This window comes from Ailuropoda melanoleuca, chromosome 4 (assembly GCF_002007445.2).
Source record: "Ailuropoda melanoleuca isolate Jingjing chromosome 4, ASM200744v2, whole genome shotgun sequence".
Taxonomy (NCBI): domain Eukaryota; kingdom Metazoa; phylum Chordata; class Mammalia; order Carnivora; family Ursidae; genus Ailuropoda; species Ailuropoda melanoleuca.
The window spans coordinates 28,823,608-28,848,977 of NC_048221.1; the positions used below are offsets into that span (position 1 = coordinate 28,823,608).

At 41.8% G+C, this 25,370-nt stretch overlaps 1 protein-coding gene across 3 annotated transcripts in view; it reads left to right on the forward strand.

Annotated features, from left to right (window-relative positions):
• PTPRG (protein tyrosine phosphatase receptor type G) overlaps window positions 1-25,370 on the forward strand; it is a 691,435-nt gene that overhangs the window by 409,988 nt on the left and 256,077 nt on the right. For all 3 annotated transcript variants that reach the window (XM_019795516.2, XM_019795515.2, XM_019795517.2), the window contains exon 4: window positions 9,183-9,331. In XM_019795516.2, coding sequence (XP_019651075.1) covers window positions 9,183-9,331 — 149 coding nt within the window. The remainder of the gene's footprint in view (window positions 1-9,182; window positions 9,332-25,370) is intronic.

Sequence of the window (25,370 nt, forward strand, 5' to 3'; positions counted from 1 at the left end):
TTTTTTTTTTCTTTGCCTGCATTCTTTCCTGTTTGTCTGCATATGCCGCAGTGTCTGGCATCCATGGATTCAGGAAATTGTTGTTAAGTTAATAAAATAAGGTAGATTACAATGGGCAAAGTATGGAGGCAGCCCAAGTGTCCATCGATAGATGAATGGATAAAGAAGAGGTGGTAAGGTGGTAGATGTATACAATGGAATACTATTGAGCCATAAAAAGGAATGAAATCTTACCATTTTAACAAACACAGGTAGAGCTAGAGACTATAAGGCTAAATAAAACAAGTCAGAGAAAGACGGATACCATAGGATCTCACTCAATTTTGGAATTTAAGAAAGCAAATGAAAAGAAAGAGAAATCAAGAAACAGACTCTTTTTTTTTCTTTTTTTTTTTTTTAAAGATTTTATTTATTTATTCTACAGAGATAGAGACAGCCAGTGAGAGAGGGAACACAAGCAGGGGGAGTGGGAGAGGAAGAAGCAGGCTCATAGCAGAAGAGCCTGATGTGGGGCTTGATCCCACAACGCCGGGATCACGCCCTGAGCCGAAGGCAGACGCTTAACCGCTGTGCCACCCGGGCGTCCCCAAGAAACAGACTCTTAACTATAGAGAACAAATTGATGGTTACCAGAGGGGTGGAGGGTGGGGGATGGGTTAAATAGGTGAAGGGGATTAAGAGTACAATTAATGATGAGCACTGAGTAATGTATAGAATTGTTGAATCACTATATTGTACACCTGAAACTAATATGATGCTATATGTTAACTAACTGCAATTAAAATAAAAACTTAAAAAATAAATAACATGTTTCCTATTTCAGAAGTCCAAATTCTTGTGTTCTTTCATGCTGTTACTATTCAGTCTTCCCTGAAGTCCGGAATTCCCGTCAGAGCTATTTCACTGGGTCTGTCTTCAGCTAGATACACTACAAGCTGTTTCATGTCTGCTCAGTTCCATTTCTTTTCTCTGAATCCCACAGCCCCAGTCCCTGTGCCATGGTGGTAGAAACTAGTTTTGGGGTAGATGGAAGTCAGTTACATACCAGTCACATAACCAATGATAATGGGAAAACCAGTGCTATTTTACACAGGTAGGCTTAAGTCAGTTTTTAATTTGGGGGGTCATTTTTGAAGCCTTTCTTTTTTAGGGGACAGGACTCTCTGCTAGATTGACATCTGTCATATCTTGTATGATTAAAGGGTCAACTTACCACCATGTTCATCTTGCTCAGTTTAGCAGTGAGTTAACTGAGACCCAGGATAATCCCATGACTTGAATGCTCTTCAATATCTGAGGCTGTTCCAACTTAATGTGTCCAGTCTCTCTTTAGCAGATGACTGCAGTAACCTCCCAGCTTTTGCTCCTCCCAACTAGTGTTGCTTTCTTCCCAGGCCTTCTTCACTTAGTAGCCAGAATAATTTTATTTCCCAAATCTGATCATGTCTGTCTTTCTGTCTCATCCTCTTCCTTTCTTGTTCTCACTTTCAGCCATATCAAGGACTTTCCATTTCTCCTGGGGATAAAGACAGATTGATCACTGTCCCTGCCTCATTCCCCAACTTCTTTGTCACACCCTGCTGTTTAGGCACCAACCACCCTGGCTTCCTCTTACTTACTCCCACTACCACAGGACCTTTGCATGAGCTTCTTTTGTCTGGATGTGCTCCCCTCTTGTCAGCACTTCCCAAGGTTATTCCTTTAATTCTTAGCTCATGTAATTTCACCAGTCCTCTTCTCCTATCTGGGTTTGGATTCTCACCTGTTTCCACCTGTCCCACCTGCTGGGCTGCTTCTGTTGTCCGTTTGGTTGCCAGGACCTGTCTTTCCCACCAACTTACCCTCCACGAAGGCAAGAACTGTGCCTGATTTACTAACCTTTTCTTCCCCAGTAATAAGTTGGTAAATACTTAAAAGAAATATGTGCCAGTGTTCGAGCTCATGTTTCTTGACTTCCAGACCAGAACATTTCCCTCTTATCAAGGGCCCAAACCATTCCCTAATGGACAGCTGTATTGTGGGTGGTCTGGGGGTAGGGGTAGGGGTGCCACCATTAAGATCCAATCATGGTGGTCTTTTCTCATTTTATAGTGTTAAAAAACTGGTTGGGAGTAGAGGAAGTAAGATAGCAAGCAGCTAGTTTCCCTCCCATCCATTTTTATTTAACTTTTGGCACCTACTGCTGTTTACTCAGATTTTGGTGTGAACATTTGCTTTAGCCCAGCATCATATAGACATGTTGAGTTTAATTTATAAACAGTGGGTGGATGTCCTGCAAACAGTGCCATGAATGCCAGGTACTCAGTTATCCCTTCGAGCTCGGGGGAAAAAACTGATTCCTTATCCGTCCTTTGACTCCCACCCGTCCCCTCCCCCTGTGCACAGCCTGGGGTATTGTCACATTTGGGGGAGTGTCAGACACAGGGGGAATCTGTAAAAACTAGGGCTCCTTTCCCTAGGATAATAACCTTTATAAACAACACTTATGCAATTTTACAATGTCATCTTTATGCTCTAATGTCATATAGCAATTACTGTTGTAAGCATTCTTCATTTGTCATTCCTGTGATCTCCTAGCAAACCTGTGACGCTACTGTTGTATTCTTCCAGTTTTATGGGAATGGGGCACCAAGAAATATAATGCCTTTCCCACCATTGGAGTCTGACAGATGGTAGTAGACAAATTCAGCCTCAACTGGCTCCAGAGTCTGGCTTCATCTCTGCACCCATGCTCAGCATCTTTCTTCCTGTCTCAGGAGGGTGTAGCCCCCGAAGCCCATGGCTCGCTCCTGCCATGGACTATGAACTCCAGGTTAAGAAACTCGGAATTTGAAGCCTCAGCTCCTTCCACTCCCTCTGTCGTTCTGCTGTCTTTCCATCCCACTCCACAGTAGCAGTTTCACAACCAGAGGGCCTTGTTCTAGAAGGTCCACTCCCATGTACCTTTCCTGCTTGCCCCTCCTTTCCTATCAGTCTCCATTCTGTAGCTGTTGCTTGCTACCTTCCTAATTATCTCCTCATCCATTTTCAACTTACTTCTGTTGTTTTAAAATTGAAATTAAAACTTAGGACTCCCATCGTGGAGTCCAGTGCAGGGCTTGAACTCACAGCCCTGAAATCAAGACCTGAGGTGAGATCAGGAGTGGGATGCTCAAGTGACTGAGCCACCCAGGAGCCCCTTTATTATTATTATGGTATTGTCTACTTACTGTTTTTTCTTTCAACTGGCTCTCTTTATTTTAATTAAAGGAATTGATTATAAAGGAAAACTTTTTACCAGCACCTTAATGGGAAGACCCGTGCTGTTTGACATGGATAGACTATTATAAGCTTGTATGTCTGTGATCTGTGAAAACAAATCAAATTACCAAAGTTATTAAATTCAGCATAATACTTACTCTTGGGTACAAGGGGGAAATGAATGAATGNAGAATTCCCGTCAGAGCTATTTCACTGGGTCTGTCTTCAGCTAGATACACTACAAGCTGTTTCATGTCTGCTCAGTTCCATTTCTTTTCTCTGAATCCCACAGCCCCAGTCCCTGTGCCATGGTGGTAGAAACTAGTTTTGGGGTAGATGGAAGTCAGTTACATACCAGTCACATAACCAATGATAATGGGAAAACCAGTGCTATTTTACACAGGTAGGCTTAAGTCAGTTTTTAATTTGGGGGGTCATTTTTGAAGCCTTTCTTTTTTAGGGGACAGGACTCTCTGCTAGATTGACATCTGTCATATCTTGTATGATTAAAGGGTCAACTTACCACCATGTTCATCTTGCTCAGTTTAGCAGTGAGTTAACTGAGACCCAGGATAATCCCATGACTTGAATGCTCTTCAATATCTGAGGCTGTTCCAACTTAATGTGTCCAGTCTCTCTTTAGCAGATGACTGCAGTAACCTCCCAGCTTTTGCTCCTCCCAACTAGTGTTGCTTTCTTCCCAGGCCTTCTTCACTTAGTAGCCAGAATAATTTTATTTCCCAAATCTGATCATGTCTGTCTTTCTGTCTCATCCTCTTCCTTTCTTGTTCTCACTTTCAGCCATATCAAGGACTTTCCATTTCTCTTGGGGATAAAGACAGATTGATCACTGTCCCTGCCTCATTCCCCAACTTCTTTGTCACACCCTGCTGTTTAGGCACCAACCACCCTGGCTTCCTCTTACTTACTCCCACTACCACAGGACCTTTGCATGAGCTTCTTTTGTCTGGATGTGCTCCCCTCTTGTCAGCACTTCCCAAGGTTATTCCTTTAATTCTTAGCTCATGTAATTTCACCAGTCCTCTTCTCCTATCTGGGTTTGGATTCTCACCTGTTTCCACCTGTCCCACCTGCTGGGCTGCTTCTGTTGTCCGTTTGGTTGCCAGGACCTGTCTTTCCCACCAACTTACCCTCCACGAAGGCAAGAACTGTGCCTGATTTACTAACCTTTTCTTCCCCAGTAATAAGTTGGTAAATACTTAAAAGAAATATGTGCCAGTGTTCGAGCTCATGTTTCTTGACTTCCAGACCAGAACATTTCCCTCTTATCAAGGGCCCAAACCATTCCCTAATGGACAGCTGTATTGTGGGTGGTCTGGGGGTAGGGGTAGGGGTGCCACCATTAAGATCCAATCATGGTGGTCTTTTCTCATTTTATAGTGTTAAAAAACTGGTTGGGAGTAGAGGAAGTAAGATAGCAAGCAGCTAGTTTCCCTCCCATCCATTTTTATTTAACTTTTGGCACCTACTGCTGTTTACTCAGATTTTGGTGTGAACATTTGCTTTAGCCCAGCATCATATAGACATGTTGAGTTTAATTTATAAACAGTGGGTGGATGTCCTGCAAACAGTGCCATGAATGCCAGGTACTCAGTTATCCCTTCGAGCTCGGGGGAAAAAACTGATTCCTTATCCGTCCTTTGACTCCCACCCGTCCCCTCCCCCTGTGCACAGCCTGGGGTATTGTCACATTTGGGGGAGTGTCAGACACAGGGGGAATCTGTAAAAACTAGGGCTCCTTTCCCTAGGATAATAACCTTTATAAACAACACTTATGCAATTTTACAATGTCATCTTTATGCTCTAATGTCATATAGCAATTACTGTTGTAAGCATTCTTCATTTGTCATTCCTGTGATCTCCTAGCAAACCTGTGACGCTACTGTTGTATTCTTCCAGTTTTATGGGAATGGGGCACCAAGAAATATAATGCCTTTCCCACCATTGGAGTCTGACAGATGGTAGTAGACAAATTCAGCCTCAACTGGCTCCAGAGTCTGGCTTCATCTCTGCACCCATGCTCAGCATCTTTCTTCCTGTCTCAGGAGGGTGTAGCCCCCGAAGCCCATGGCTCGCTCCTGCCATGGACTATGAACTCCAGGTTAAGAAACTCGGAATTTGAAGCCTCAGCTCCTTCCACTCCCTCTGTCGTTCTGCTGTCTTTCCATCCCACTCCACAGTAGCAGTTTCACAACCAGAGGGCCTTGTTCTAGAAGGTCCACTCCCATGTACCTTTCCTGCTTGCCCCTCCTTTCCTATCAGTCTCCATTCTGTAGCTGTTGCTTGCTACCTTCCTAATTATCTCCTCATCCATTTTCAACTTACTTCTGTTGTTTTAAAATTGAAATTAAAACTTAGGACTCCCATCGTGGAGTCCAGTGCAGGGCTTGAACTCACAGCCCTGAAATCAAGACCTGAGGTGAGATCAGGAGTGGGATGCTCAAGTGACTGAGCCACCCAGGAGCCCCTTTATTATTATTATGGTATTGTCTACTTACTGTTTTTTCTTTCAACTGGCTCTCTTTATTTTAATTAAAGGAATTGATTATAAAGGAAAACTTTTTACCAGCACCTTAATGGGAAGACCCGTGCTGTTTGACATGGATAGACTATTATAAGCTTGTATGTCTGTGATCTGTGAAAACAAATCAAATTACCAAAGTTATTAAATTCAGCATAATACTTACTCTTGGGTACAAGGGGGAAATGAATGATCAGGGAAGTGTGGAGAGCATATTAGCACCGAACTGAGATTTTTTTTTTCCCCTTGATATGACCAAAGCATAGAAATAATCAAGAAGAGGAAATACCTTTTTACTCTGTGTTGTAATGAATTCAAAGCATCTACTCGGCACTTAGGATCTCTCTCACGTATTGCCGTGGTCCCTGTCCTAGGACACTTTATTTTGTGGGGAAGTCAATATTGCTTTAAAATGGAACTCAAGGGGCGCCTGGGTGGCTCAGTTGTTAAGCGTCTGCCTTAGGCTCAGGGCGTGATCCCAGAGTCCTGGGATCGAGCCCCACATCAGGCTCCTCCGCTGGGGGCCTGCTTCTTCCTCTCCCACTCCCCCTGCTTGTGTTCCCTCTCTCGCCGGCTATCTCTCTCTCTGTCAAATAAATAAAAAATCTTTAAAAAATAAAATAATAAAATGGAATGGAACTCAAGGGGCACCTGGGTGGCTCAGTCGGTTAAGCGTCCGCCTTTGGCTCAGGTCTTGGGATGGAGCCCCAAATCTGTCTGGCTCCCTGCTCAGCGGGGAGTCTGCTCCTCCCTCTGCCCCTCCCCCAACCCCTCCCTCTGCCTGTGTGTGTGCTTTCTCTCTCTCTCAAATAAACAAATAAAATTTTAAAAAACAAAAACAAACAGAACTCTGTCTGAGAAGGGAGAGTCACAGCTGTGTGGGCGCCCCTGTGCTGTACATCAGCCCCGTCCATACCTCCGCAGAGCAGTCTGATGGGCGTCTGCACCAGACGTGCGCTTGCTGGCTTTCTGGCACTCGCTTTGTTCCAGGCTTTCCCTGTGTGATTTTCTTAAGGCATCAAAACAGCCTTGCCTCTTAGACCCTGTTAGAGCCATGTGAACAGGAGTGGAGACTGAGGCACAGAGAAGTCAGGTAACCTGCCCAAGGTCACACTGCTCTGAAGTAGCCGGACTGGCTTCCAGCCCAGGTCTGTCCATCTTCTGAGCTCTTGGCTCTTAATGTATTCTGTGTTCTGTAGGAAGTACCTTTAGTTTGTTTCCAAACAGCTCTGTGTCCTCAGTGGGCATCAGAAAATGGTTCTGCGAGAGCTGAGAAAGTTCTCACTTCCCAATTCCGTAGGTAAACAAAAATAGAAGCCATGTTCAGAAGGGGGAGTATGAACACGGAGCGTGCTGTATGCTCTAGTGAGGAATACAGTAAAATGAAAAATGAGATTAGTGTTTCAGATTGTACAGTTCCCTAATTATGCTTTTAATTATTCATATAAAACAAGTAAAATGACCCCTGACAGAGACATAAATGATTTAGGTAGAATCAAATATTTATAAGATGTCGCTGAGTCCCTGGGTGTATTGTAACAGATGGCTCAAAATGCTTTGCCTTCATCCTTCGGATGCAAAATGTTATGTATAGAATTTATAACAGGATGAGAGTAATCAACAGTATTTAAGACACTACTGAGCTAATTCATAGGTATTTTGGCTTTAAAACTAAAGGCATATCGTACAGCGTTTTAGGGATCTCCAAATGATAACCCCTGCGTGTTTCTGTGTTCTTAATGGTTGAAAAAAAAATCAAAGGGAGAATAAGATTCCATGACATATGAAAATTATATCCATATTTTAGTTTGGGTAAATTTTATTGGAGCATTCATTTACATTTTGTGTGTGGCTGCCTCTGTGCTACAGAGACTAGCTTGGGTTGTTGCAACTGGGATCCTACGGCCCACAGGGCCTTAAATAGTTACTATCTTGCCCTTCACAGAGAACGTTTGCCAGCCCCTCCTAAAACATGCCTCACACACAGCAAAGGTGAAACAGGCCCATAGCATGTTTAATTGACACAAGAAACACTTTCTTTGACTTTGTTTCATCTCTTAATTCGCTGTCCCACTAATTGAACATTCACTGTATTTTTTTTTCAGAAATTGGAGAAAAACTGTCTTTTGAATGTAATAAAAAGGGATTTATACAAGCAGGGTTCCTTTACTTGCTTTTAATGCTTCCTTTATTTGGAGGAATACTGAAACTAATTGCACTGTTTTAGAGATGGGTCATTAGCCGAGTCCCTATCTTTTATGGAGACCTAATTTTCATGCAGGATTTCTCTCTAAAGCTCCAACTGGGATCTCTTTAGGAAGAAGAGACAGTGACGATACATGAGCTTTTCTGTGGTTTACACAAATTTGGCTGTTGATCACAAACCATGAAGTATAGTGGTTGACATCTTACCCATATTTAGCAGCCAGTAAGTGTTTGTTGAATGAATGAGTGAGTTCACTTTAGAAAACAAACAAAAAAAGGGAGTATGTCACTTATAAAATAAAATCTGTTTGGTATGCATTTGGACACTACATTCCGTTGGGGAAAATAATTGTTATGCTAGTATAAATCCAAGTTATTTGTTCTCAATTTCTCTTTCCTGTGTTTCAGGAGGGGAATGTTTTTGAAAGTTAGGGTTTAAATTGATGAAGGTTCCCTATGTTTTGGAATTCTTAGATGTTCTTTTGGATGGGCTAAGTAAAATTTTCCTATACATGGAATAAAAAAAACCATTAAATTAAATCTAGTTATCTGCAATTATTTGAACGACCTAATGAATACAATTTTGCCAGCATTTTCCTGGGCACCATTTTCAAAAAACCATGAATGCAACCCCCACCTTGGCCATATGCCCACTGACATTCCCTTAAAATTGGAAGAACCTGCAAATTTTATTTCCCGATATCTTTGCCTAAGCTTTCTAATCAAAGAAACGCGCCTCTCATGTCTGGCTTATCATATGTTTTTCTCATCTCATTCCAGACCTTGAACCCTGGGGTAGCTCCAGGAGTCAGTGCTTACAAAAGGAAAAATCTCCCTCTCCAGATAGTTTTGGTCATCGAGTGGACTCAGGAGACCGTGATTCAGAGCATCTTACTCTGTGACCATCTCCATTCTTTTCTTCTTCTTTTTTTTTTTCCATCTGTGAAATGGATAAGAAATTCTGAGATCATTCCCTGAGAATTTTCATGATTTAGAGTGAACAGGAGCTTGAGAACATTCTGCAGCTAGATTGTGCTAATTTATTCAAACTAGTGTTTTTGACTTGTTTTTTAAACAGGAACGTGAGGAAATAATTCACATCATGTAATCCTGAACTTTATTTGAAGCAATGGAGGAAGTCGTTCAAGTTTTGTGTGGAGACTCACTTTGTTCTCTTCCCTTCCATTTTATGCAGTTGCCATCCTTCTAAAGGACGACTATTTTGTCAGCGGTGCTGGCCTGCCTGGCAGATTCAAAGCCGAGAAGGTGGAATTTCACTGGGGACACAGCAATGGCTCCGCGGGCTCAGAACACAGCATCAACGGGAGGCGGTTTCCTGTGGAGGTGAGAACAAGTCAAGATGTCAGGTGTCGTCCCGCTTTGGGTTTTCACATTAATGAGATGCTTCGTCTTTACCCCCAGTGACTTTGCAAATCAAACTTTCCTACCGTCCATACCTTTGTCTCTGGAAATCGTTTATATATAGCTTGACAGGTGTATATTCCCCCTCAAGCTTCTCGTCTTTGACTGGAGATGCACGGGGAAGTCAGGGTCATGGTTTGAGTAGACTCACTCCTGGCCAAGGATTTTCAACCATTTGTTTCATTTGACACGATTTCTTTATTCTGTTTCTGAAGTCCCACTTTCTAAAGGTGAAATTCTGTATGAAAACTCAGGTGACTGTTTTCACCCTTTAGAAGAGAGAAAAGTTAGTTGATATATGAAGAGGCATCTCAGAACCTTCTCTCGGTGGGGATGCTGTTGTAAGGTTTGTTTTCTCCTGCCAGCTGTTGAGAAAGAGGCTGCGGCCATTGGTGGTATGACTCTCTGTTAACATTGCTGGGATCAATGGTGACATTTTGTCTTTCCTCTGTCAGTTTTCTCAAAGATCCATGCTGCTAGAGAGAAGAAAGTTGTGGGTACAGTAGATAGTTTGTATTTTTTTGGTGAGGGAGGGAGGGAGGGAGAGAGCAAGGATCCAAACTCCTTCATTAATGTTGGGTGGGGGCAGCACACTCTTTCCATTGCTAACCTTCTTTTTCCCTTTCATCAGCAACAGCACGTGCGTACTCTTTTACTGGGGCACAGAGGTTTATTAGGTTTGGCTCTCCATGTGGTAAGAGTTACAAATCTGAGGAAGAACCAAATGGGTGTGCAGTCAAGCCTATGATTGGACTCAAACATGGAACCGCAACTCTTAGTGTTTTATAACTCCCATGAAGTCATGACCTGCTTGGATTATCTGAGGAATAGTTGAGATCCCCTCCAATAGGGGAAATACAGGTTGTACACACAGATTTGCACATAGTTTATAGGGTTTCATCATTCAGCCTAGCTCCGCAACCCCATTTATGGACCATTTAGGCATCCTTGAAGCATAAGTGAAGAATCCCTATAAGATGAGAAAATCAGTAGTATTTCTTTGTTGAGAGATGCTTGTATTCACATATAAATGTGTTTCTTATCTGTGATTGCTGGAGAAACCAGAGATAACTATTCTGAGAAAATGCTTCACATTTTTTTCTTGTCCAGCTAACAAATTCCCGGTATTAAGATTCTTTTATCTGTGGGACTTTTTTGTACTAGTTATACTAATTAAAGGTCTCCTAAGTAGGGTTTTTGCTAATGGGCTCTCCTCCTCCTCCTTTTGTGCTGAATGAATTACTTCTTAGAGATCTTAGTTTTATTGGTACTCGGAAAACTTGATTCCTAGAAGCAAAATTGTATCATCTTTTTAAGTTTCGGGTTTTCCTTCTGTTCTTGCTGACTGGTTCCCATCGGCAGTGTGGGTGGAAGGGATAGTTTGTGTCCAGCTGGTTTTTCACAAAAGCCTCTTCCTCTCAGAATTTGGCTGCCATTTGTTCATCTAGTGTTGTTCAAACAAAAGACCTGTGCTTTGAAAGATTGAAAACTTATTTTGGCAGTTGCCTTGGTAAAGAAGAGCTCTAGAGATGGGAACTGGGCACTTCTGACTCATTCTTAATTACATCCCTTACTGTGGTGACGGGCCTGTCTCTGTCTCTTACTCCATTCATATTTGGAAAAATGCAGAGACTAGATGCATATTCTTTTAAAAAGTTACTACTATAAGTGACTATTTCAGTTTTCTTTTACTTAAAGGGTGCCCTGAAATTCAGAAGCTAATTAGAAATGGCAGCTACAGGGGCGCCTGGATAGCACAGTCATTAAGCGTCTGCCTTCAGCTCAGGGCGTGATCCCAGAGTCCTGGGATCGAGTCCCACATTGGGCTCCTCCGCTGGGAGCCTGCTTCTTCCTCTCCCACTCCCCTGCTGTGTTNGCAGTCATTAAGCGTCTGCCTTCAGCTCAGGGCGTGATCCCAGCGTTCTGGGATCGAGTCCCACATTGGGCTCCTCCGCTGGGAGCCTGCTTCTTCCTCTCCCACTCCCCTGCTGTGTTTCCTCTCTCGCTGGCTGTCTCTCTGTCAAATAAATAAATAAAATCTTTAAAAAAAAAAAAAAGAAATGGCAGCTACAATGCTCAGACCTATTGTTTAACCAAGTTGTCTGAATTTATTTCTTTTAAGTAACGTCAGATGGTAAACTGCCTGTATTAATTGGGTTCTTCATCGAGGCCCATCTGGTTTGTAGCTTGTTGTTGTTGTTGTTGTTGTTTTAATGTGATAAACATGTTAAATTACTTAGTGGATGTATTTGGAGGAACTTGGAATTTCAGAGATCAAATGTAATGGGATCAAATTTAACTTTAAATACGTGAGGAAAAGTTGCTCACCTTTGCCCAAAACATGTCTGTAATATTTTATGTTTAATTGCTTTATTTGAGCTCTTTATCAACAGGAAATCTCCCTGATGTTCCTACAGTTTGAACACCTCAGACTTGGTTTATTTCATTCCATGTAACTATGTTGTTTTCTAAGAAATTAAAATGAAAGTAAGGGGCACCTGGGTGGATCAGTTGGTTGAGCCTCTGACTCTTGATTTTGGCTCAGGTGATGATCTCAGGGTCGTGGGATTGAGCCCCGACTCTGGCTCCATGCTGAACACAGAGTCTGCTTGAGATTCTTTCTCTTCCTTCTCCCTCTACCCTCTCCCCCAGCTCATGCTCACTCTCTCTCTCTCTCTCAAAAATATATCTTTTAAAAAAATGAAAGTAAGAAAATTGTAATGTATCATGGGGTCATTTATCAACATTGGGGACATTATTGAGCTGTCTTGTAGACAGAGTCAGAGAAGAGTTGTGGTTGAAGATTGCAGAGTTTGGTAGAACACAGCGCCGGTTCCCAACTAGAGAGACAGTTCCTCGCCGGTGGGGACATGATGCATTGTCGGGGGACATCTTTGGTTGTCATTATTAGGGACAGTGGTATGCTCCTAGAATCCAGTGAGTAGAGGCCAGGGATGCTGTTCAACACCCAGCTCCTTGGACAGCCCCAGACAAAGAATTATCCCGCCCAAAACGTCACTGTTGTGAGACTGTGGAGTAGAGAATGCGGTACGTTTCGTTGGAATCAAGCCTGCCTTTACCTGTGCGGCATCACTTGAAGTACGCTTAAATCCTGAGGACTCCTGCTTGAGAAGTTGTTCCATCTTCTTGTGGATTTCAGAGAGGAAATGTACCTCTCTTGATGGGTAAGAGCATTGCTGGTCCTGCTTCCTTGAGGTCTCACTTGAGGTAAAGTCGTGACCTTGGGTATTGATTTCAGCAGCTGCCTCAGTGCTCCAGGTCTGCAGGCTGACTTGTAAGTGTGTGCCCTGCAAGAATCTGGAACTGCTCCCTGAGGGTCAGTTGCAACAGACCCAACTTTGTAGGTTTCGCTGCTTCCCGGGAATTCCTTGAGGTCACCTATAACAACTTCATACACATCCAGGGATCAGACCTCCCCACATTTTCCTGGCTGGGATCCTGGACTTGTTCTTGGAGTTCCTACACTTAAAAACATCCCGTCTAATAGAAAAACAAATGGCCTTATAAAAACAAAATAAGAGGCCTTCAGTAGCTGGCTTTCTTTACAGCTCAGTGTAAGTTAGGAATCAAAGTCAGAATTAGATTACAATGCCATGCTTAGGAGTTTAGACCCAATTTTCATCCTCAGAGGCCCTCTCCTCCTATGATGCAGCTTTATTCCTTGCCGAACAGCAAATTTTTCATGAGAACCTACTGTCATATAGGTGTTGGGTTATAAAGGTGAACCAGAAAGACAGTGCCCCTACCTTTAAGGTACCTGCACTCTGGTAATGACATGGAAATTGAGCGAACAGTCACATAAATATAACTGTGTTATATTGATTGTAATACTGTCTATGAAGAAGAGGAATATTTTGTCATGAGATACGGAAGACTTCTAGCATATACTTATTAAGCTATATTTATTAAGTTATATTTATCAAGGTGGAGGAGGTGAGTTCTAGTCTGCCCATAGGACAGGGACATGCAAAGGCCCTGAAGCAGGAGACACTTGGTAAGTTGAAGGAATAAAGAGAGATCATTGGGGGTTTTAATAAGCAGGATAGTGCCCTCCCCCAATGTCCACTTACTCATCCCTGAATCCTGTGAATATATATATTACTTTGCATGGCAAAAAGGATTTTTTAGATGTGATTAAGTATCCTTAAAGTGAAAAGGCTCAGAGCATTCCAGTGATTAAAACAGTTGTGTGTCCTGCTCTAGTTCTTCCATGGCTATTCACCATTATATTCCCTCTGCGACTACAGTTGTCTGTGGCAGCTTCTACAATATCCTAAGTTTTCTCTCTGCCCCTGCTTAGTCCCTGTTCTGTGATTGGTCACTTCAACAAAGGTTCATGTATCACTAATAGGATTGACTCATGCGGTGTTTCTGCTATTAACTGAAGTTGGAGTTAATGCAAAGAGAAATCTCCAGATAAAAGCTGGAGATTTAAGTGGAGGTTCATTGCATACTTGTTGTCTAAGGTAATTAAAATCTTTTTTATTACAATAAGAGATAGTAGGAGTTGTTGATTCAGACTTATTGGTACTTTATGAGTTGAAGTCTTCAATAAGCTTAAATGATCCAAATTGATCGTGTGCGCCCTTTCCAGTGAAATTCACAGCTGGTTCGTTTCAGCTCTGCTTAGAGCATCCTAGCAAGTGAATAGAAGCAAAGGCATTTTTCCTGATATACACCATGTACACATTACCATATGGTACAGGCCTGCAAGCCCTTAGCTGAAACTCATGAGGCCGGAAGTTTCAGAATTCAGGATTTTTTCTGGAAAGGTATGATGGTGCACATGCTATACATATTACCGAGGACACATAGTGGGGTCTGACACTTTAGTCCTTGAATGCATCAGTAATCCTGCAACATGCAGGTGAATATTCATGCTAAGTGGGAAATCTCAGTATTCTAAACGGCTTAACCTCTCTTCACATCAGGTTTTACCACCAGATTAGTTTTTGCCTGCAAATCATAAATAACAATAATAACAAAACGCCTTTTGTCTTGAAAGCCTTTGAGATTTCATCATCACTGATGAAGGATTTATGGACCCGTGTTTTAAAAACTGGATCCGTAGCATGGCTCCACTGGTTTAGGTTCCTGAGAACATGGGTTAGTTGCAACTGTGACACAAACACATTGGATTATTTGTCTCCCTGGTCCAGCATATGCAGGAACTATCCAGGGGTGGTGTAACGGCATTCTTAGAGTTAAGTTTTGTTCAGGGGGCAAGGATTTACTTCTTTAAGGCTGATCTTGCTCTCTGATTCTTGCCCATTTTAACATTCTGCTTAGGCCTGCAGTTGTCTTCCATATCCATGTCTGTGGGCGGGTTACTTTGACCTGCTCCAGTCTTCCCTCCTGTCCGCCCAGCTCCTATCTTCCTGCCTAGAGTTAGGCTGAGGTTAACGCCTTTCATTTTATGAAATAGGTCTTGGTTCTTCGAGTGTTTCTGTTACATTCTGCTTAGACACTTATCTTTCTGTTGGACCCCTAGATTCTGTTCCCAGTGCCTTGCATCTGCCTTCCTCCTCCCAGGGGAGCTCACGCAGTCGTGCACACACAGAGGCCTCCCCAGCGTCACTCTCCACACTCGTGCAAGCGTGGCAGGCTACAACACAACTCAGACATGGGCCAGTCTGCCAGAGGCTGAGCTCCCGTATCGACCTCTGGCTTCCGTAGTCTGGTATTCTGGAGCACGGACTAAATGTTCAGGTTGGCTAGCACTCCTTTATGGATTCCTTCTTTTCTGCTGGAAATAAATGTAGACACAAAATGCCTTCCTGAAGATGTATTTTATATGTTGGCCAATACTAAAGGCTTCTTCGCCACTGAAAAAATGTTTCCCTTTATTTAACTCAGTTTTTGTCAGACCGGGGTTAGCCCAGTGTCCCGCTCTCTCCTCAGTTTAAGTTAGCAGTATCACTCTTTTGGAAATGAGATTTATAACTTTTACCTGTCCTGTTCTATTCCTTATTCCTTGTAAGAAACGGAGGGACACCTGGGTGGCACAGTTGGTTAAGCATCTGACTCTTGGTTTCGGCTCTGCTCATGGTCTTGGGGTCATGAGATCGAGCACCACATGGCACTCCATGCTTGGAGTGGAGTCTGCTTGGCATTCTCTCTCCCTCTACCCCTCCTGCTTGTTCTCTCTCTCTAAAATAAATAAATCTTAAAAAAAAAAAAAGAAAGAAAGAAAGAAAGAAGGGAAGAAATGGAATCCCATTCAAATAAATGTTTCCAGAAGACACCAATGATGATTTTAATTTCACTTATCTTGAAAACTGTAAAACCAGTTTGGCTTGTTCACAAAACAGTTGTTGCTTTAAACTTGATAGTGTCTTGTTTTGTCTGTCATTAGAGAGACCTGTCATTAAGGGAGATTGAGGGGCACCTGGCTGGCTCAGTCAGTACAGCTCGCAACTCTTGATCTCGGGGTTGTGAGTTTGAGCCCCATGTTGGGTGTAGAGATCCTTAAATAAATAAAACTTCAAAATAAAATAGAGGAAGATTGAGACAGTTTCTATTAAAAATAAGTTTTGCCACATGATGCTGTTTCTTTCACTCTGCTTTGTAGTTTACTGAAATTCCTGGAATTATTGCAGCTTCTCTGAACAATTGCTTTGGTCCTAGAGAGTCCTTTGTGGGTGTGTTCCAGGCACTGCCTGTTTTCCTTGTCCTTAGTCGTAATGAACACCAGAAGTGTCACAGATACTGTCCCTGGTTATCTGGTGTTTGCTGCTTTGTGGTGGGTCCAGTCGTGTTTTTCTCTGTGGTGACTTCCATTAAATGGTGCGGGAATTGGCTAAAATTTAATCAATGACTTTACTGAAATAAAGATTCCATTTTAGAGCAGAATGTTTCATCCTTTGCTAGTGAAATACTTGATTTCCATCTGGCTGATCTTTTATGTGTATGTCCTGGGTTAATTAAAGAGAACATATGAAGGGGCCCTAGTATTTAGCGTATGCTCAGTGGAGAAGTACTGCCTGGTTGTAGGAAGCCGGAGAACTGGTCTGGCGAGGCAGAAGCCGCCTGGGCCCCTGGCCTCCACAATGTCCCTCAGCGCCCATCACACAGAGTCTTCCTTAGATGTGAACTTGGCTCGGGGATGTTTGATGGTGTATCACTGACATGTGGTGGGCTGATACCGGCTTGGATTTTACTGAGAATCACAGAAAAGGAGATGACAGTGTAAAAAGAAAACCCAGTTAAATTGGAGATCATTTCTGTCTAGAAACTTGAGGGGAGCCCTCAGACAACCAAAAAGAAGGTGGAGAGGTGGTGGTGATGGTGTTGGAGGTGGTGCTGGTGGCTGTGATTATAATGACAATACTATAGACGCCACCTAATAAGCATCACCTGTGTCAGGAACATTCTAGATGTTACCTCATTTACTTTTCTCACCTACCTTGTGAGAGGGGTACCCTAAGGATGGGACAGCTGAGCTTCTGGGAAAGTAAGTGGCTTGGCTGAGATTTACTGTTCGTACTTCAGAATCTAGGCTTCAGTGTCTACAAAATCCCAACCAGCATTCTTTTTATTTGATAAGTCTTTCCTTGTTTTTCTTGTCATTGCTTTAGGTTGTTTTTAGAATCACTGATGTGGTAGAAATAATTTTGTTGGAATCTTAACTGCTCTTTATTGGATAACAAGAAGGGAAAAAAAAATCAAAGGGCTTCATATGTTCGGAGTGGCTGAACCAGTAGTAAAACATACAGAGGGGAGAGTTGAGGGAAATTGGAAGTGCTATCAGCCCTTTGCCTAGAGGTATCTGTAGGAAAACTACACATTTTTTCTGAATCGGCCACTTCTATCTATTTTTAATCACTTTGAACAACACTGATAGAAAACATAGTCTGAGCCATTCATTATACTTTTTAATTTTTGGTAGCCACATTAAAAGAGGTAAAAAGAGGGCGCCTGGGTGGCTCAGTTGGTTAAGCATTTGCCTCTGGCTCAGGTCATGATCCCGGGGTCCTGGGATGGAGACCTGTCAGGCTCCCTGCTCAGTGGGGAGTCAGCTTCTCCCTCCCCCTTCCCCCTATTCATGCAAGCATGCTTGCTTGCTCTCTCTCTCTCTCTCAAAAATAAATAAATAAATAAATAAAATCTTTAAAAAATAAATTAAAGAGGTAAAAAGGAACTAGTGATTTTACTTGATTTGAATAATTTATTTTATATAATTTGTGGTCCATAATAATAATTGTTATAAAATTAATNTTAAAGAGGTAAAAAGGAACTAATGATTTTACTTGATTTGAATAATTTATTTTATATAATTTGTGGTCCATAATAATAATTGTTATAAAATTAATTAAATTTCAATTGATTTTAGCAATCTATTATTGTTACCTTAATACATCAGAATATTACTACTTCAGCACGTAATCAATATAAAGCAATTATTCCTGAGCTGTTTTACATCCTTTTCTTTGGAACTATCTTTGCAGTCCGGTGTGTATTGTACACTAACAGCACATCTCGATTCAGACTGGCCAATTTTCAGATGCTGGGTGCCACAGAGTGTACCTGAAACGTGCAGACGTAGGGCTCCAGGCCACACTCATGGACTTCAGATGATAAACTAGCCAAAGGACTAACAAAGTCTTCAGGAGGAATTTTTATGCCGAATTTGTGGTAATTTTCACATTTTTTTCTTTCCCAACCAAACAACATAAACAGTTTAGCATTGCATTGCAATCTGACCTGGTTGTTGAAAATATTCACCTAGATGTGATGCAGGTTTTTTTTTTTCTTTATAAGCTTTCAGTATTTCCCCTTATTTATTTATTTATTTTTACAACATTTGTTCCCGGAGCTTTGAACACGGTTCTTCTCAGAATCTATTTCCAAGCTGAGGAACACAAATAAAACTGGCTCAGGGAGACCTTTGTGCACCAAAGGTAGAGACCTCAGGCGGCCAGGATCCGATGGATTGTAAATTCAGGGTCAGGCGGATTTATGGGCATAAGGCTCGGAGACACCTTCCCCCCCACCCCTACATTTTTTCCCCTGTCCTGTCAAAATTTGATCAGGAAGGTTTCAAGCCATCTTAAATCTATAAAGCCTTTAGCAAGTTCTTTAATGCCACCGCCACTCAGAAAGAACAGTGAGGAAGATTTATAAGGAATAGAAAGAAGTCAGGATTGAAAGAAAGTCTATTTCCCCTTTAAATCCCCAGTGTAGAATTTCATAGTTCCTCCCCACCCCACCCTTTAATAGAAGGGAGAGGAAACTCCTGAAGCTTCCCTCCCCAGTTGCATGGCCTGGCGCTGTGTTGAGCGCAGATCTATCTTTGGATACATTTACTACGATACAGGGAGACCAGCTGGGCAAATTCACCAAAACCTTATTTTACTTAAAAATACAAATTTCATCTCTTGAATGTTTGAGGATTGTCTTAGAAGACAGGGCTTTAAAACTCAGGTTAATATATGAAAGATATTTGCATTAATAGTAAAATGACTCCTAAATCCCAGCTCTTACTAGATAGATAGAGCTTTGATTTCTGAATCTTCCTATTAAAACCTTTACTGCATTGGTTTATAAAGTTCAGTATTTCTGGGAATCTTCTTACTATATGCCTCGGTGTTCACCATTCCCTGATCAAGGAAGGCTAGGGGTGAAAGAGCTCATCCCACTACCTCCTTCCATTTCTCAGCCTGTTTCTGCCTTTACATTTGCTCTAGTCTCTGTCTCTGCTTGTGATTACCTTATTTATTCATATTTATTTATTGGCAGGGTAAATGTGGGCTAAAACATCATAACCATATGTAGCAGCCCCTGGTACATTTTCTGGATTCTGTTAGTTGGTCTAAATACTCTGCACAAAAAGTATCTATGGTCAGATATAGATACAAATGCTGCCTACTGTACCTTTCTCTTATAGCTTGATCATGGGCTAACATAGTAAAATTATTAACAAATACTCCAGCAGGAGAACTTACTCAATTTTCATTTAACTAGGAAACTCCTAAACTCAGTTGACCATGGAGCTCTTTTTCTTTTTTCTTTTTTTTTTTTTTCTTTTTTTGGTTGGTAATATCCTGAGAGGCTAATGATGAGAAGAATTTCCTGCATGGGGGAAATGCCCCCAACATAGTTCAGTGGGAAGCTCTTTTCCATGCCTTGATGTTATATAAAATGTTTAAATTACATTCTTACACTCTTCTTTCATTTCTGAATTATCAACAATCTTCATTCAGTTGATAAATAGAGCCTTCTCTGTGTAGGACAAAGAATGCCCTGGCCTCAAGCGGCTTTTATTTCCATAGGTGCTAAGGCCCTGAGGCAGAAGCCTGCCCTGAACATTTGAGCAAGCAAAGGGCAGAGTGATAGGAGTGCAGTCAGCAAAATAGTTGGGATCCCGATGATATGAGTCCTGGTAGACCATGGGCAACTCTGTGGCTTTTACTCTAGGTGAGATGGAAAGCCCTTGGAATGTCCTCAGCGGAGAGTGGACATTATCTGCCTTATGTTTCAGAAGGATCCTTCTGGTTGCACTTGACCATAGGAAACACCTGTGGACACTGAAGTCAGAAGGTGATTATGATATTTCAAGAGAGGTGATGGTGGCCTGTGCTAGAGATATACAGAGAAGAAGTTGAATTCTGATTATTTTGAGGGACATACATGCTAATCAAGAGAGATAAGAGAGGGATGCTTACCCCTAGTGATAAATTTTATATTTCCTGTTTAAAAAAAAAAAAAAGCAAGTTTAGGGTAAAAAAGCATGGATCACTGACCAGTCTGTAATATTTTATAGCATTTTGTTTCATTTTTAAAAATTCTTTTAAATTGTTGATTATGTAATATTCAAATTTTATTTGTGTTATATGGATTATGGAGCAGTTTTGATTACATACTATCTCTTGTACACTGAAGAAGAGTGTCAGGGCAGCTGTGTGGCTCAGCTGGTTGAGAGTCTGACTCCTGGTGTTGGCTCAGGTCATGGTATCATGGGTCCTGGGATCGAGTCCCACATTGGGCTCTGTGCTCAGAGGGAAGTCTGCTTCAGGATTCTGTCCCTCTGCCCCTCCCTCCCCCTTAAATAAATAAATAAATCTTAGAAAAAAAGAAGAATGTACCCTAGTGAATTGATGAGACACAATAATAATAAAACAAAGCCCCTTTTCGGAGTCTTACTTTGAGTTAAGAGATGCCAGTGTTTCGAGCAGGACCCGGCACAAGCTAAGAGCCCGCTCCGTGTTAGCTGCTGGTGTTGTGTCCGGATCTCTACTTAAATCGAGCAGCACATCCTCAATTCATCTGTTTCTTTTCTTTGCTACTGTTTTCACCCTGGTTCAGGCCATCACCGTGTCTGCCTTTGACCGTTACTATAGATTCCTGAGAGCTCTCTCTTGCCCCCCACCATCCAGTCCTTATCTAGTAACCAGAGTGTTCTTCAGAACACTTGCATTGCGTTACATTTTTGCTTTGTTTAAAAAAATCTTCCAGTGGTTTCTGGTCACATGTTGAAGAAATCCCCAAATCCTACTTTACCCTACAAGGCCTTACCGCATGTGGCTCCTACCCCTCCCACCCCTCCACCTCCCCACCTCATTTTCACTGGGTCTAGAATGTTCTCTCCCCCACTATCCCTTCTTGTGGCTCATTCCTTTCTGAATCCTACCCATCATGACATTCCACACTCTCTACTCTCAACTCAGTCCCTCTGTTTCCTATTACCCAGCTTCATTTTCTTCATAGCACCCATCACTTTTTGAAATTACTTATTGATTTGTTTACTTGTTTATTAACTGGCCTCCCTCACCCCCACCCCCGTACGCTACATGTCAGCCTCTTGGAGGGGGGCTCTGTCTTGTTCACTGGGAAGTTTCTGCTGCTGTGGATACAGTCCCATCATAGAGTAAGCAGTGATATGTATTAAGAACCCAGCATTCTCGTATTGTCTCTTCATCTTCTTGTCTCAGTGGTTTTAAAGGGTAAGGAGCTCTAAATCCTGAGAAGAAAAACATGTAATTCATTCATAAAAAGGACGTTTAAAGAAGCAAATCCTCCCCTAAAACTGCCTCTCGTATTAAGGATGTGAAAGGCCCAAATAAATTAGTTACTCCCAGATAAACACATTCATCCTGTTGCCTCACGCTGTGAGGCTGAGGGTTAGTCGTGCAGCTCACAAAAATGATCTTTTTAAGGTCTGTTCTTCCAGAGTGTAGCTCTTATATTAACAACCATTACATCTGCATATCAAGACAGATTGTTCCAATTAGTCAATGAGGTCCAGGTTTTTGAGAGCTGCTAATATGTACATGAGCAATTACTGTAGCAGAGTTAAAAGGCGTGCCTTTGGGAATTTTAGATTGAGATTATCAGTTTCATTCATGAGCTAAGGCAGGAGCCCTGAGAGTTATGCGCTGCATTTCTGTGCCGATTCATTCACTAGAAGGTTGTCCAGTGCCTATACAGAAAAGTTTATGAGGTTGCCAGATTCCTGTCCTCTGGTCCAGCCTCACCCCATCCCAGACCAGTGCCTGCCTCTGTAATCGTGGAGAAGCCGGCATTGCGATAAGCATTTGGAAATTTCATAGGGAAGAAAACAAACAAGCCCCTTGACTTCATGACACCTAAGAGACCAGCAGGGTGAATCTTAACTAGAAGTTACTTCAAAATCAAGCAATTTTTCTAGAATCAAATTTATGTAATTTTCACTCATTCCTTACTATTGGTGCATGGAAACAAAACAAAACAAAAATAGTCATTATCAGTGTGCTTTTCCACGTTCAGATAAAATGCTCGTGTATGAACACCATGCTTCTCCACCATGCTCAGAGTTGCAGTGTTTACTAGAATCCCATGATTTATGCAGGAACTGGATTTGGAGTCAAATATTAGATGATTTGTAGACTCTGGGAAATGGCCCCCTCTTTCCTGTAGACCAGTCTCTTTATTTTTTTTTAAAGGTTTTTATTTATTCGTTTGTGTGAGAGAGAGAGAGAGAGCGCGAACACACACAAACGGGGGAGCAGCAGAGGGAGAAGCAGCCTCCCTGCTGAGCAAGAAGCCAGATGGGGGACTCAATCCCAGGACCCTGGAATCATGACCTGAACCAAAGCCGGATGCTTAACTGACTGAGCTACTGAGGTATCCCAGACCAGTCTCTTTAAATGATCGAGGCTAAGTCAGTGTCCAGTGTGCCTGAAGTTCCCCCGTTTGAGTTAAGGCATTGTTGCCTCTTAAATGCTAACATAAGGGAAAGAACAAAGTATAAAAGTTTTATCTCTGTTGAACACATTAATAAAACTCATCCGATCCACTCCTCATTTGGAGTAAGATGGGTCGGAAGTAGACTCTGAGGGGACCCAGTGGGCTGGATGAGACACTAACACGGGAAGAAGGAGGCCCCAGATACCGTGTGAACGTGGGTGCGGACTGGGGAGAGGAAGCATCAGATCTCTAAGACACACTGGAGTGATGGATGCTGGTGCTTGAACCTGCCTTATCTGGAGTGCAGATGATTGGCATGAACCGTGGTGTGCAGATAGAATGTGATAGCGGGTCTTGATATTTTCAAAGGGATTCTCGTGGAAGAAGGAATCCCCTTAGTCTTTGGGGGCACAAAGTGGAACCAGGACCTATAGAAGCAGGCTCTGCTGAAGAAACTGGTTACAGCTGGGGCGTAGCACCCTGGCCACATCATTCAGAAGAGATTTTCAAAATCGTGTTCCCTCAGTCCTTCTGGGAACCTCCTGCATTAGGTGTGGAGAAGTAAAAGATATTTCCCCATTTTGATAGTTCTTCTATCAAAACGACTCCTGGGGTAATAAAGATAGGTAGCTCTTCAAAAGGTCCCCACTGTGTGTACTTAGAGACCTCTGTAGACATTGTATCATTTAATCATCACGTGTTAGAAACATCTTTCCATAAAAACATCGGTTAGGAACCGGTGTCTCTTCTTGTCAGGAAAGAAAATTGAGGTAAGAGAGTCATCGTGAACGAAATCTCAGAGCCTAACACTGAGTTTTCAGGAGTTCAGTGGTCTGAGATTAGATGCCATGTTCAAGTGATCACAGAATGATCCCTGTTACCGTTTTGAACTATTTACTTCCAATATTTGGCAGAGGCTGGAGGGGGGAAGATACAGCTATAGTCAGTATCGAAGTGAATCATAGCCTGTTCCGCTCACGTTTTATGAATATTTTCCGTATTTTGAAAGATTCTTCACTCCTTCAAAAAAAGGAGATCTAATTTTCTTACTTGAACCTTGCTGCGTTCTACAAATTTTTCAGAATCAACAGATTTTACTTTAAGATCAGGGAAGAAAATAACAAGACAATGAGTAATTTAATGTCATTTCAGAGACCTTATTTTTTCTAAGCAGAAGCAGGTATAAAGGCAGTCCCTGAAAACATAAAACGTAATTTTTTTCTCAAATTGCAAATAGTTTCATAGTCTTTTGATTATCGAAGTAATATATGTTCATTATAAAATAATTCAAACAATATATGAGCTAAGAAGAAAGGACATGTTTATCTTGCAAATACATAATCCTTTTTAGAAATGCCAGTTTTATAGGCATATACTTTGTGCCTATAGAATGCACATAGCTTTATAGGCTCATCCCCACTTACTAGATGATGGAAGTCTTCTGTTGTCAGTAAGTAGCTGTCTGCATCATGATACTTAAATGTTGCATCGCTGAGACCCTGAGCCAGATCACTAGTTCAAATCTCATCACTGCCACTTAGGAGCTGTGTGACTTTGGGCTTCTATTTAACCTCTTCCTTTATCTATAAACTGACATTTAATACTAATGTCTACCTCATGAGAGTTTTTGGAGGACCTAAACTTACAATATTTATAAAGTGCCTAGTTGAGTATCACAGAGTAGGTTGATAAATTTTTGTCTGTCGTGTGGGTGTGACATAATTTATTTTAGCAATGCCTCATTGGTGGACATTTTGGGTGTTTCCATTCTCCCTGTTATAACCGTCACAGCTCTGCAGAGCAGGCATTTGGGATAAACTGAGATTCTCTGGGGACCAGCCATATGACATGAGGTGAAAGGTGGGAATTATCTAAAAATGCTTTTTGGATTGTTGACGTTTGGGAATATAAGCCAACATTAGTCAGAATGTCCAGCTTTTTCAAAAGAAGCTGGAAATCTGTTTGAAAAAGCTAAAATCTCTGTATTCATCTGCTTACTACATCCTTTAGGTAAAATACACTGTCTTGGGGGAAAAAATACATTGTCTTGGCTTTCACAATTTACTGTTGGGCTAGAATTGGTGATCAATTAAGGGTTCATATCCAGGGTGTTTAATCTCGGAGTTAAGGTTTTTTGTGTTACAGTTCACTGTGTCTGCCTTTACCTTCATGAATTAAGAATGTTCAGGATGCAGGGTGCCTGGGTGGCTCAGTCGGTTAAGTGTCCGACTCTTGATTTCAGCTTGGGTCATCATCTCAGGGTCTTGAGATTGAGCCCCACATCAGGCTCCGTGCTAGGTGGGGAGTCTGCTTAAGATTCTCTCTCTCCCTCTCCCTCTCCCCCTCCTCACCCTCCATCTCGTTAAAAAAAAAAAAAAAAAGCTCAGCATGCTATACAAACTTTGGTATTATATGATAATATCATTTCGTGTATTTGTATACAAATTCTGAAACTGTCTGTAATAATAATTACTTTCCCCCACCAGGATGTAAGTTCCTAATGTGGGGCTAATAAACTTCCTGAAATTTAGGTGTCTTTTCTTTCCTTTTCGTTTTTCTTTTTTCTTGGATTAAGGGCTTCATTTAGACTCTGGTATTGTTTTCTGTGCTCCCCTAAATCCCCCTCCAAAATAGTAAAGAATCTGGAGAGAAAGGAACAAGATTTTTATTTTCTACAGGACTAATTAGTCTTCTACTTTCTAATGTACAGAATATATAAAGTTTACATAAAATTTTATTCATACCCTCATTACTACTCTTGTGAATTTTCTAGAGT